This window comes from Schistocerca gregaria, chromosome 1, assembly GCF_023897955.1.
Source record: "Schistocerca gregaria isolate iqSchGreg1 chromosome 1, iqSchGreg1.2, whole genome shotgun sequence".
In the NCBI taxonomy this organism is placed as follows: domain Eukaryota; kingdom Metazoa; phylum Arthropoda; class Insecta; order Orthoptera; family Acrididae; genus Schistocerca; species Schistocerca gregaria.
Window position 1 is genome coordinate 1,177,600,648 of NC_064920.1, and position 14,053 is coordinate 1,177,614,700.

Consider the following 14,053-nt stretch of genomic DNA (forward strand, 5'->3'; position numbering starts at 1 on the left):
CTAGTTTCTTGGCTATTACAACCAAGTATTGTCAAAAATTAAAGTAAATTATTCATTTCAGTCACCCTCAGTTAAGAACGGTCAGATTATGTACAAGATTTCAAATTAAACTTCCACTATTTACAGACTTAAGACTTACATCTGCTTTCCATCATCCATCATTCACACATTAGGTAGTTACTTGGCTGTTACAACCAAGTATTGTCAAAAATTAAAGTATAATAAATTGTCGTTAAAATGGTCTACTGCACTTGTTGAGAAAGTCATGGATGCAAAAGAAGGAGTTGGCCACCAAACATTCTTTTAAAATATTTTTAAAATGTGCCTTGTCTGAAACTAAACTCTTAATGGTTGCTGGTAACTTATTGAAAATATCGTTGGTGAACACTGGACTCCTTTCTGGGAAGACTAAGTGATTTTAAATCTTTATGTATATTGTTCTTATTCCTGGTATTGATACTGTGTACTAAGCAGTTAGTTGGAAAAAGTATTATTTACCACAAACTTCATTAACGAAAAAATATACTGAGAAGCTGTGGTTAATACGCCCAATTCTTTGAATAGGTTTAGACATGATGTCCTTGGATTTACACTACTCATTACTCTTATTATACGCTTCTGTACTCTAAAAATGTTTTCTTTGTTTGTGGAGTTACCCAAAATATGACACTACATGACATAATGGAGTGAAAATAAGCAACATATGCCAGTTTTTTTATCTTTATATCTCCTATGTCTGACATCATTCGCATTGCAAACACAGACTTGCTTAGACGCTGAAACATGCATCCACTAGAATGTCAAGTTTTGGTCTGGCTCCACTATGTCCTCTATCAACCAATTTGCGCGATATATCTCTTATTTTTTTCCATTTATTTGGGCAGTACCTATCATAACCGCAAAGAAATACGTCACAGCTAGAGAGACACGTAGATAACTAGGCAGCCACCAAGAGATGCACCGACTGTTTCAATAGCGCTCAGATCACCTGTTTGTTCGCAGGTACACTATCGGCCAGTATGTAGACCAAGTCGGTGACGTCATCAGCCACGTGAACGTCTCGTCCGTTCGCGTGCAGGACGGCGGCTTGTATACCTGCAGCGCTGCCAACTCAATGGGCATCACATCTCACGAAGCCAGACTCAACATTTACGGTTGGTATTCGCTTCAGCTTCCTTAGGCCCTTCTCTTCCACACACGTGCAGTTTTTACTTTTACAAAGCGAGGTATTAAACTCATAGCCACAGCGTACTTCTGTGCTTCTTTGACATTCATCAGGTATGCACTGTATCTAAGATCTCGACCTACTCCTGTCAAGTTTGTCACAGCTGTTGGTAAGCTGGCATCAGGATATGGAATTAAGAGGACTGACACGAGTTTCGTAGTAAAAAATTTGTGGTTTTCTGATAATGAGACATTGTTTCGAGAACATGTGACCACTGCTAACAGTTGAGAATTTTTGTGTTTTATTTTTATTTTGTATCAAATTTTGAACAACTGCATTTCATTAAAATTCGCTTATGTCAGTTCAGGCAGCAGCTGTTCTCAATGTCTATAAGTAGTTGCCTGTGTACACGGCATATAACCTGTTACTGTGGACAGGGGCGCCGTCTTTAAAAAATATTGGAGGGAGGCGGCCACACTGGGGTCTTGCCCTGGAGAATTTTCTAAATTTTAGATGAAAAATAGTGAGTTTTAAAGTTTTTTAAGCATTTTTAGAGTCATATGATCAACATTAAAACCCAGAAAACTGGACTCTCGATAACTCGACACTCCGAGAAACTCGACAAGCCCAACACATTTTTTGGCTTTGAAAAAAGAAACAAAACATAAACACGCACGGTATTTTCGTAAAAAGCTAATTTAATTTACAGTAATAATCATGCTTATAGACTGTCGCATATATAGCTCTGAAAAGACTGAAATTATGTTTAAATAAATCCTAAACTATCATTAAAAGAATAAAACATAAAATATTGCTGTCGCACAGTAATAGCACTTTGATTAATAAGTGAAATAGCTAATTTAAGCTTTATTTGAATAAGGCTCAGGTTTCATTAAATAAAAACAATACTCAAAGTTAAGGCTTTAATACAGTTAATAAAATTAATAAAGTACTCCTAATACTTTCAGTCAAAAAGTAAGTAAATAGCTCTTACACCCTAAAAATATTTAAGTATTTGAAAATAACTAATGCAGTACTACAGTAATATATTAATACAGTAGTAAACTAGTACTAATATTACGAAACTGAAAATTTAACATTATGTCTGTATTTAACTCTCTATTTTATAAATTTTTTAAATATTTCTCTAAATGCTATTATTAGGGCTAGAGTGTCTCTAGAAAGGTGCAAATGTCGACCGTCTGACTGGATTACTGAATATGAGGTCGTTGATGACTGGTCAGATATTCAGTTCATCCAAAACATCTCGATGGGCATGAAGAACAGCCAAGCTGTTCAATCGCTTCTGTCATATTTTTGATCGGAGATATGACTTCAGGCGTCTAAGGGCGCTAATGACCGTTCTGCTGTTGCTGTTGTGATTTGAACTATTTGGAGAAGCTTAATGCACTTCACTACTTCACATAATATTTCTCCAACTGCAGGCTCTTGTGTAATGTACTTTCTTACATCCAGCATCTTTTTTAAGACTAGTTGTTTTTTTATTAGCCATATCGGCTAATACAATCAAGCGCAAGCGCAGTCTTTCAATGTCTAGGTCATTTTTGAAAAACTCTGTTGATTTTTCCAAATTTGTTTCACCTCTGTTTATTATAAGCAAGCACTCATGTTCAACTGCAATAACTTGTGTGAGTCCAGTTGAAGCAAACCGGTCAGTAATGCAAGATTGCACCGTTTCACAAACTTCGTTGCTTTCATACTTCTTTTGTATATTTCGATTCCGTGGAAGCGAAGCATCATCAACTTGTGGAGGTTTTTCTTTTAAACACAATTCCCAAAAGCGTTCAAAACTATCACGCCTCACGCCATCCATTCAATATACAAACCAAGCCCTCATATATTTTTTTCCGGATCAGCAACTCTTACATGAGGGCATTGAAGTTTTTCATTCACATCCTCTACTGGGTTCATTGCATAGCAATAAAGACGTAAAAAGAAATAAGTCTTGAATTGTAACATTGACTCAAGGTAGCCTCCACATTTGTAACCTGCCTCCGTTTTGTCCTCAGCAGATTATGTTTCATGAAACTCTAGAAGTTCTTCAAAGTTTTTCAACATTCTCAAGATACTAGAAGCTCGCGTAGTCCGTCGAGTCGCGCAAAGGGGTCGTAGACCAGCTTGGTCGTTGGCGCTCTCGCAGCGTATGCTTCTGAAAAGTCTCATCCTTTGGTTGGATTCCCTTACGGTGTTTATTAAGTCCTTGGCTAAAGCCATAACATCCCTCATAGACGTAAGATGGCGGAGACTGTCTATAACTGCTAAGTCTAAACTGTGAGCGGTGCAGTGCACATAATGTGCTTTTGGTTGTATATACAAAACTAACTTTTTTTTAGTCCTTTAACTTACCTCATCATAGCACTATTCTCTTAAGTTATCCATTGACAAATGCAGACGAGGTCTTTTAAAATACTAAGCACAGTTTGTGATTCAGTGTTGGGGGTCTCGTATAAGCCAATAAAGACCTCGCTGATTAAGGAATCATCGGCAGTACGAATGCAAAATGACACTTGTTCCTGAATCGAAGAATCACTTGTTTCGTCAACCATAATAGAAAAATGTTCAGCCTTCTTGATTGAAGCCAATATCTTTCTCATCACAGACTTTCCTAGTAGATCAATGAACTCGTTTTGAATATCATGGGCCGTCCACTTATACCCCGAATGCCCTAACCAATCTTTAAACTCAGGTATGTCATTCTTTCGGAGTTCCAAAAATTGAAAAAAAATTGAGTTTACAACTTCGTGCCCTCTAATTGCAAGTTCTTATCAGCGTATATGTTGCACTGTAGTGAAAATTGTATCAAGAGCTAAACGGCCTTTCTTCGTATCACTATCTAACTTTTTATTCAATTGGGAGGCCACACTACGGTTAGTGATAGAATTCAGTTTCAGGACATCTTCTTTATGCGTAAACGTATTTTCATGAAAAAGGAATTTTTCCAAAGCCTTTTTTCAGTTAGAAATCCTTACGGAAGTAAATGCATCTTCTTTTTTTTAAAGAAAATTGTAATAGATTTTTAGCATCTGCCTCTTTGCAGGTTTTGCAAAAAACTTTTTGGTAGGTCCTTCACATTCTAGCCATTTATATTTGATCAATAAAGACTTCTAAAATGATCTTCCGTTACCGGATTGACCAAGTTTGGGCTGTGAACGGTTCTCGCCTGAAGACAATGAGGCAATTGACGACACAATAACTGTTGGAGGTTGACTTGCAGTATTATCAACTTCCAAGCGCACGTTTTTGGTAACAATTTCATCCAATGCAAACTTAGTTCACAATACACTAAGAGACTAAAGTACACGAATAAAATATAGTCATATAAAATAGTCCACTAGACACTAAAGTCAGCACACTAAACACGGGTGCAGTGTACACTGAACAAAGCTGTCCACATTGAATGACTGCGACAGCAGGGTGGGCTTTGTATAGCCGCGACGTCGTAGTGTCTCGAAGCGTCAAGGCGACGCGAGGCGGAGGGTTCCAGGCGATTCTGCTCCAGTCCTTTTGAGGTCACCGCGGCAGCAGCGCTGGCCCGCTGGCTCCAGACTTTACCTGAAGGTTCGCACACCGGGACAAATTCTATGTGCGCCCGCAGCACTGTAACACTATCATGATTCACACCACTCGTTTTCAGTTAACCTGCTTACTACCGTAACAATTATTTGTTTTAAATCATTACTGAATGTCTTTTTAAAGGTAAATATCGTTAAACAAGGAAAAAAATTCAAACATAATTTTGTCATTTCACAAATCATAGTACAAATAATAATTTTCTTAAACTATTGGAATCGGCACCTGTGACCGTGTATCATAGACGAGCTGCTGAGGGACCTGAAACCATGACAATAGAAGCCCGTAAGATGAAACACAAAACGTTCATGCACCAAAGCTGCAGGTGTTCTCCATTACTAAAGGCAGCATTAATTAAAAGCTAAAATGATGAAAGACAGCTCAAAAGAAAAAAGCCTCTTAGTAATAAGATATCTCTCATATGCAACAATCTGTTTCTACTATTAAAAATACATGTGAACTACGGACATCTGATGTCAGTTGGGGGCTTCTGAAGACATTATATTTTCAGTTTGGTAAAGCTGGTCGGTCAACTTCCACAAAACTACACACACGTAAAAAAGCATCGTTCTTCATGGGTATCGCATGCTTTGAATGGATCTCGATTGTTGGTTGACTCTCATAACGTACCGTATCTCGTGAAGATAGCGCAATTATTTCGTAAACGGCGCATCTCAGTTTGGATAAAGAACTGCTGCAGGCAACAAAACTTTACTACTATAATAATCCCATCATTTCTCAGAAGTGGAAGTTCGACGAAGATTTACACAGTTCGCAACACAAATGTCGTGGTCCGTCAAGTCGACAATGGTGATCACTAGACAGCGGATTTTAGGTAAAAACCTATTTTGTTCCTGAGTTCCTATTTGCGTAAAAATTTGTACTTATGTGTTTCATGACTATTTACACTTAATAGCGTTAATTCTATAGGACCTAACAAATCCTATTTCGACGTTAGTGCCTATTTTTGCATATTTCGACTTTAATATCCAAAAAAGTGCCTATTTAATCATATAACACAGTGGCTCCAAGTTTTTCCACACTATACTGCCCAGCATGCAGCAAGATGGTTAGTTGATATGCGCCCATGATTAGTATTTGCCTAACACTTCGGTCTTTTTTCTTTTTTTATGTCGCTATCCCTGTTAATACCAAATACTCTTTATAGATAATCAAAATATCCAAGACTGTCAGTAGTTTCATCCACAGAAATCCATATACAAGATTCTCCAACATCTTCTCGGATTCTGTGCAATGCAGCATTGCAAGCTGAATCCACATAATTCTTACGTAAAGTTGACTCTGCAGGAATAGACTGATGGCAGTAATTCTGAAGAAAACCTCTGAAAATAGGATTTTCTAGTTTCCGAAAGGGGATGTTTGCTGCCACAAGTGCATAACACAAATCACTGCATAACTTATTTTTTTCGGAGGATTCACCAGATTCACCAGATTTGCTTCAATTTTGACTTTCGTTCAACATTAGCTTCATGTGCGATTTCTTAACACTCGAAACCTAATACGAGACAACGCATTCTTTGCAGTCGAAAACAACACTGAAAAAGCTGCTTTGACTGCTGTGACTGTTCGAAACCAGCGTGCAAAGTCCTTTGGAAAAATATTTGTCAAATTTGTCATAACAACTTGTTTTGAAAATGTTTTATATATTCAAAATTTCATCTGATTTGTAAATTAATTTATAAAATCTTTATTTCCTGTTACATGATGAACTACTGTCATTTACTGCTGTTAGCTTTATATTTTTCAGTAATGTATGTATTATTTGTCATACTATGCTAAATAGTATTTGTTCGTTTCAATGATTCTTCTTATGTTTTATGAAATGTTCAATAAAAAGTAAGTACACTCTCATATTTCCACTGATCACAACAATCGTATAATAAAAAATACTGACATTATACGTATTATTGGCTTTGTAGCACTGTAAAAAATTACCAATATTTTGTAATAAATGTTGCATCTTGCTTGTTTATTATTACTTTGTATTACTCCAGAAACTTTATATTAATAGAGGCAATTTAGAAAAACGTGAGGTAAAGTTTTACCTCATCTAGTTACTTTTCTCAGAGTTCGCACCTTTTTATTCTAGGGTTGATAATAAAATGCTCGAGGTGCTGCCCCACAATGTCAGTATTGGCGCAGGAGCAAAAGCTTTGACGACCACTGCTGTAAGGTTATACATCCTGCTCAGCTTGTGCCGCGTAATGCTGCACAGGTCCGCCGTACGTCCGATCCTCCATGAGCCCCGTGCGCGTCCTGGAGTCTGCCGACGTGACGCTGCGCTGTCCGTACGCCGGCTACCCAATCAGCGGCGTCTCCTGGGAGCGCCGGGGAGTCCCCGTGACAGCTGACTTGCGACACGAGCTGCGCGACGGTGGCGCCGCGCTGCACATCCGCGGCGTCGATCCGGCGGCCGACGCGGGCGCCTACGTCTGCCAGGTCCGCGGCGCCGCTGGGGACGTGGCGCGCGGCGAGCTGCTGCTGGCCGTCGACAGTGAGTAGCGCCTGCGTCAGGGATTAAAGGCTCTGAGCTGGAGCCGCCCCAAAGCGTACACCAAAATACAGAGTGTTTCAGAAAGAATATACGTGTCACAGAGGGTTCTCTTGCCAAAACTATCGATCGCTGCGCCACGGCTCGGTTATTCGAGGAAACAATACATTGTCTAGTTTTTATTCGTTGCTGCTAGATGTCGCTTGTCTTCTCTTTGCTTCGTTATCATCACACGTTGCAAAATGGCTATTCCGCAGCAGAAATCATTTTGTGTTCTCGACTTTGCGAAGTGTAATTCCGCAATTACAGTACAAAGATGTTTCAAGCTGAGGTACCAAATTGATCTTCTCAATGGATAGAACATTTGTAGATGGTATCGACAATTTGTAGACACAGGATGTGTATGTAAAGTAAAGTAATGGCGGCCCTCGTATTTCCTCCGAAAATGTCGCACGAATTGAAACTGCTTACCATCGTAGGCCTGCAAAATCAGTCGCCATGCCAGTTGAGGATTAGCACTGCCTACAACAACAATTTGGCGTGCTTTGATATGTCGGCTGGTTATGAAGCCGTACAAGTTACAGATGTTACAGGTTCTGCGTCATGGCGACAAATGCAAACGTGTGGCATTTTCTGATGAATTTCAGAATGCTTTGCCAGTGATAACAGATTACCACAATGTATCGTGTTCAGTGATGAAGCGATTTTCCATCTTAGATGAAAAATAAACGAACACCATGTTCGATTTTAGGGCGTACAGGATCCCCATGCACACAATGTGCATATATGAGATTCACTCAAGGTCAATTTATTTTGTGCGATATCCCATGACCTTGCGTCCTATTCTTATTTGAAGGAAACACGGTTAACGGTCAGTAGTATCTTCCTATATTACAAAACTGTTTACTTCCGAAGCTGAATGAGGACAACTTTATTTTTCAACGAAACGGTACACCGCTCACTGGAGTCACCAAGTGCGTGAATATCTGACAGAAACTCGATTGAGCGACGGGACTGATCGCCAAACAGCCAGCGACTTAGCACTTCTCAACTGGTCTCCGCAGTGATGGGATTTGGCGCCTTGTGACTTCTTCCTGTAAGGTTTCATTCAGGACGAAATAACAATACCTACCACAGAACCTAGTTTAATAACCGGATGTATACTGCCCTAACAACAGTGACGATGGACATGCTTACCCGAGTGTGGAAGGAATTCGACTATCGATGTGATATTATTCGTACAGAGGACTTATTGAACATTTGTAATCTAAACGTGAGAGTGTCGTAAATATGTGTACCAAGTTTGATAGTTGAATGTCTTTCAGTTTAATAAATATATGCACTCGGAATACACTACTGGTCATTAAAATTGCTACACCACGAAGATGACGTGCTACAGACGCGCGAAATTTAACCGACAGAAAGACGATGCTGTGATATGTAAATGAGTAGCTTTTCAGAGCGTTCACACAAGGTCGGCGTCGGTGGCGACACCTACAACGTGCTGACATGAGGAAAGTTTCCAACCGATTTCTCATACACAAACAGCAGTTGACCGGCGTTGCCTGGTGAAACGTTGTTGTGATGTCTCGTGTAAGGAGGAGAAATGTGTACCACCACGTTTCCGACTTTGATAAAGGTCGGATTGTAGCCTATCACGGGTGCGGTTTATCGAATCGCGACATTGCTGCCCGCGTTGCTAGACATCCAATGACTATTAGAAGAATATGGAATCGGTGGGTTCAGGAGGGTAATACGCAACGCGGTGCTGGATCCCAACGGCCTCGTATCACTAGCACTCGAGATGACAGGCATCTTATCCGCATGGCTGTAACGGATCGTGCAGCCACGCCTCGATTCCTGAGTCAACAGATGGGGACGTTTGCAAGACAACAACCATCTGCACGAACAGTTCGACGACGTTTGCAGCAGCATGGACTATCAGCTCGGAGACCATGGATGCGGTTACCCTTGACGCTGTATCACATGTATCATAGACTGGGGCGCCTGCGATGGTGTACTCAACGATGAACCTGAGTGCACGAATGGCAAAACGTCATTTTTTCGGATGAATCCAGGTTCTGTTTACAGCATCATGATGGTCGCATCCGTGTTTGGAGACATCGAGGTAAACGCTCATTGGAAGCGTGTATTCGTCATCGCCCTACTGGCGTATCACCCCGCGTGATGGTATGGGTTGCCATTGGTTACACGTCTCGGTCACCTCTAGTTCGCATTGCCGGCACTTTGAACAGTGGACGTTATATTTCAGATGTGTTACGACCCGTGGCTCTACCCTTCATTCCATCCCTGCGAAACCCTACATTTCAGCAAGATAATGCACGACTGCATTTTGCAGGTCCTGTACGGGCCTTTCTGGATACAGAAAATGTTCGGCTGCTGCCCTGGCCAGGACATTCTCCAGCTCTCTCACCAATTTAAGACGTCTGGTCAATGGTGGCCGACCAACTGGCTCGTCACAATACGCCAGTCACTACTCTTGATGAAATATGGTAACGTGTTGAAGCTGCATGGTCAGCTGTACCTGTACACGCCATCCAAGCTCCGTTTGACTCAATGCCCAGGCGTATCAAGGCCGTTATTTATGGCCAAAGGTAGTTGTTCTGGGTACTGATTTCTCTCTCTCTCGGTATCATGGTATGCACAGTGTGTTTGTGTTTGTGTGTGTGTGTGTATGTGTGTGTGTGTGTGTGTGTGTGTGTGTGTGTGTGTGTAGTCATCTAATTCATAATTTCTTTATATCAATATATCTCACATATTTCCAATACTGTTGTTGTTGTGGTCTTCAGTCTTGAGACTGGTTTCATGCAGCTCTCCATGCTACTCTATCCCGTGCAAGTTGCTTCATCTCCCAGTACTTACTGCAACCTACATCCTTCTGAATCTGCTTAGTGTATTCATCTCTTGGTCTCCCTCTACGATTTTTGCCCTCCACGCTGCCCTCCACTATTAAATTGGTGATCCCTTGATGCCGCAGAACATGTCCTACCATCCGATCCCTTCTTCTTGTCAAGTTGTGCCACAAACTTCTCTTCTCCCCAATCCTATTCAATACTTCCTCATTAGTTATGTGATCTACCCATCTAATCTTCAGCATTCTTCTGTAGCACCACATTTCGAATGCTTCTATTCTCTTCTTGTCCAAACTATTTATCGTCCATGTTTCACTTCCATACATGGCTACACTCCATACAAATACTTTCAGAAAAGACTTCCTGACACTTAAATCTATATTCGATGTTAACAAATTTCTCTTCTTCAGAAACGCTTTCCTTGCCATTGCCAGTCTACATTTTATATCCTCTCTGCTTCGACCATCATCAGTTATTTTGCTCCCCAAATAGCAAAACTCCTTTACTACTTTAAGTGACTCATTTCCTAATCTAATTCCCTCAGCATCACCCGACTTAATTGGACTACATTCCATTATCTTCGTTTTGCTTTTGTTGATGTTCATCTTACATACTCCTCTCAAGACATTGTCCATTCCATTCAACTGCTCTTCGAAATCCTTTGCTGTCTCTGACTGAATTACAATGTCATCGGCGAATCTCAAAGTTTTTATTTCTTCTCCATGGATTTTAATACCTACTCCGAAATTTTCTTTTGTTTCCTTTATTGCTTGCTCAATATACAGATTTAATAACATCGGGGAGAGGCTACAACCCTGTCTTACTCCCTTCCCAACCACTGCTTCCCTTTCATGCCCCTCGACTCTTATAACTGCCATCTGGTTTCTGTACAAATTGTAAATAGCCTTTTGCTGCCTGTATTTTACCCCTGCTACCTTCAGAATTTGAAAGAGAGTATTCCAATCAACATTGTCAAAAGCTTTCTCTAAGTCTACAAATGCTAGAAACGTAGGTTTGCCTTTCCTTAATCTTTCTTCTAAGATAAGTGGTAAGGTCAGTATTGCGTCACGTGTTCCAGTATTTCTACGGAATCCAAACTGATCTTCCCCGAGGTCGGCTTCTACTAGTTTTTCCATTCGTCAGTAAAGAATTCGTGTTAGTATTTTGCAGCTATGGCTTATTAAACTTATTGTTCGGTATCTATGCACTCAAATTGAGTGAAAATTGAATGAAAACAGTTCTAGTATAAAATACTTGGCGAATGAATACCCGTTTATCATCTGCATTTCGTCTTGGTGTAGCAATTTTAATGGCCAGTAGTGTATTTACATTCTTTTTGAAACACCCTGTATTCTTCTCAGTCGTATATTACAGAAATTAATTTAACAGGAAGCATTTCGAAAATTTCCCACAGAGATTTAAATATACCATTCTTCCTAGAACTGTTGCTACGTCTGTAAACTGAAGAGGGATCAGATTAGTATCCGCTCCCTCTACCAAAGTACGTCACAAGAAGCACCTACAGGTTGTTTCCCAATGTTATATCGTCCCTTCTGTTCGGGTCGTCGAAACGAGTGGCAACGCAGTGCTCCTACACGCTTGTAAGTCTATTTTATCCACTAAATATGTAAACAATAAACGGAATACAGAAATGAGTAACTAATAAAACAAACCGAATAAACCTACATCAATAAATTTTACGTCCGTCGCCGTACGCTGCACTGCCCTGTAGTCAGGAATAGTAGGCCTAATCCTTACGGCCACAAGGCATTCTCTAGTTCCCCCATCACAAGCACTGCTCGATCTTCAGTTTACAATCTATATCTATCGACTGAAGCGTCGGTTAGCACAATGCAGCAGAGGTTTGGGGACGTAGCTTCTATAGAAACTTCTATATGCGTTGTTGTTGTTGTTGTTGTTGTTGTTGTTGTTGTCTTCAGTCCTGAGACTGGTTTGATGTAGCTCTCCATGCTACTCTATCCTGCGCAAGCTTCTTCATCTCCCAGTACCTACTGCAACCTACATCCTTCTGAATCTGCTTAGTGTATTCATCTCTTAGTCTTCCTCTACGATTTTTACCCTCCACGCTGCCCTCCAATGCTAAATTTGTGATCCCTTGATGCCTCAAAACATGTCCTACCAACCGATCCCTTCTTTCAGTCAAGTTGTGCCACAAACTTCTCTTCTCCCCAATCCTATTCAATACCTCCTCATTAGTTACGTGATCTATCCACCTTATCTTCAGCATTCTTCTGTAGCACCACATTTCGAAAGCTTCTATTCTCTTCTTGTCCAAACTAGTTATCGTCCATGTTTCACTTCCATACATGGCTACACTCCAAACAAATACTTTACTTTCAGAAACGACTTTCTGATACATAAATCTATATTCGATGTTAACAAATTTATCTTCTTCAGAAACGCTTTCCTTGCCATTGCCAGTCTACATTTTATATCCTCTCTACTTCGACCATCATCAGTTATTTTACTTCCTAAATAGCAAAACTCCTTTACTACAAGTGTCTCATTCCCTAATCTAATTCCCTCAGCATCACCCGATTTAATTTGACGACATTCCATTATCCTCGTTTTGCTTTTGTTGATGTTCATCTTATATCCTCCTTTCAAGACACTGTCCATTCCGTTCAACTGCTCTTCCAAGTCCTTTGCCGTCTCTGACAGAATTACAATGACATCGGCGAATCTCAAAGTTTTTATTTCTTCTCCATGAATTTTAATACGTACTCCAAATTTTTCTTTTGTTTCCTTTACTGCTTGCTCAATATACAGATTAAATAACATTGGGGAGAGGCTACAACCATGTCTCACTCCTTTCCCAACCACTGCTTACCTTTCATGTCCCTCGACTCTTATAACTGCCATCTGGTTTCTGTACAAATTGCAAATAGCCTTTCGCTCCCTGTATTTTACCCCTGCCACCTTTAGACTTTGAAAGAGGGTATTCCAATCAACATTGTCAAAAGCTTTCTCTAAGTCTACAAATGCTAGAAACGTAGGTTTGCCTTTTCTTAATCTTTCTTCTAAGATAAGTCGTAAGGTCAGTATTGCCTCACGTGTTCCAGTATTTCTACGGAATCCAAACTGATCCTCCCCGAGGTCCGCATCTACCAGTTTTTCCATTCTTCTGTAAAGAATTCGCGTTAGTATTTTGCAATTGTGACTTATTAAACTGATAGTTCGGTAATTTTCACATCTGTCAGCACCTGCTTCCTTTGGGATTGGAATTATTATATTCTTCTTGAAGTCTGGGGGTATTATGGGCAAGTGGGAAGCTGTCGGGCCTGGTGTTCAGTCAGAGAACTGGTCCCCACATACCAGAAAACTGAGTGAAGTTCTTATCGATGGAATTTGGAAGATGTCACAGAACCACTAATGAAAATCTACGAAGAAACAGATCGAAATAAAGACGGAAAAACTGGTAAGCTGTGTGCTTCGGAACTGTAAGGACGTGGGTCCGAATCCAGGTTGGAGTATGTAACATTCCAGTCTACTTTCAACCTAGTCTCCACCTTCCAATGATGTGAAAATTCGTCATAGGCAACACATGGTTCGCGAGTTTCAACATAGTCGTATTACAATTCTATAGTAATCCAGGAAAAGCTTTTCTTATATTTATTCCAGTTACAGACTACAATATTTTACACCAGATGATTAATTTTATTAATTGTGACCGATTTCAGACCTGAATGGAAACATTTTTTCACTCAAATACACCCAAGAGACCCAATATACGTAAATATGGTACAGTAAATGTAATAGGCCAAACAAGCTGCGTAGTTTTTATGCAGAAATGTGAGTACCGCATACAGTACTCTAATAAGCATGTTGTCTCTATACAACGTCTTAGGTACCTTATGTGCAGCGATAAAATGTCTGTTAGCACTATGGGGG

At 40.2% G+C, this 14,053-nt stretch overlaps 1 protein-coding gene across 1 annotated transcript in view; it reads left to right on the top strand.

Moving 5' to 3' along the window:
* LOC126297439 (Down syndrome cell adhesion molecule-like protein Dscam2) overlaps window positions 1-14,053 on the top strand; it is a 384,987-nt gene that overhangs the window by 149,891 nt on the left and 221,043 nt on the right. The window contains exons 8-9 of the mRNA XM_049988328.1: window positions 1,003-1,154; window positions 6,993-7,271. Of these exons, the coding sequence (XP_049844285.1) occupies window positions 1,003-1,154; window positions 6,993-7,271 (431 nt within the window). The remainder of the gene's footprint in view (window positions 1-1,002; window positions 1,155-6,992; window positions 7,272-14,053) is intronic.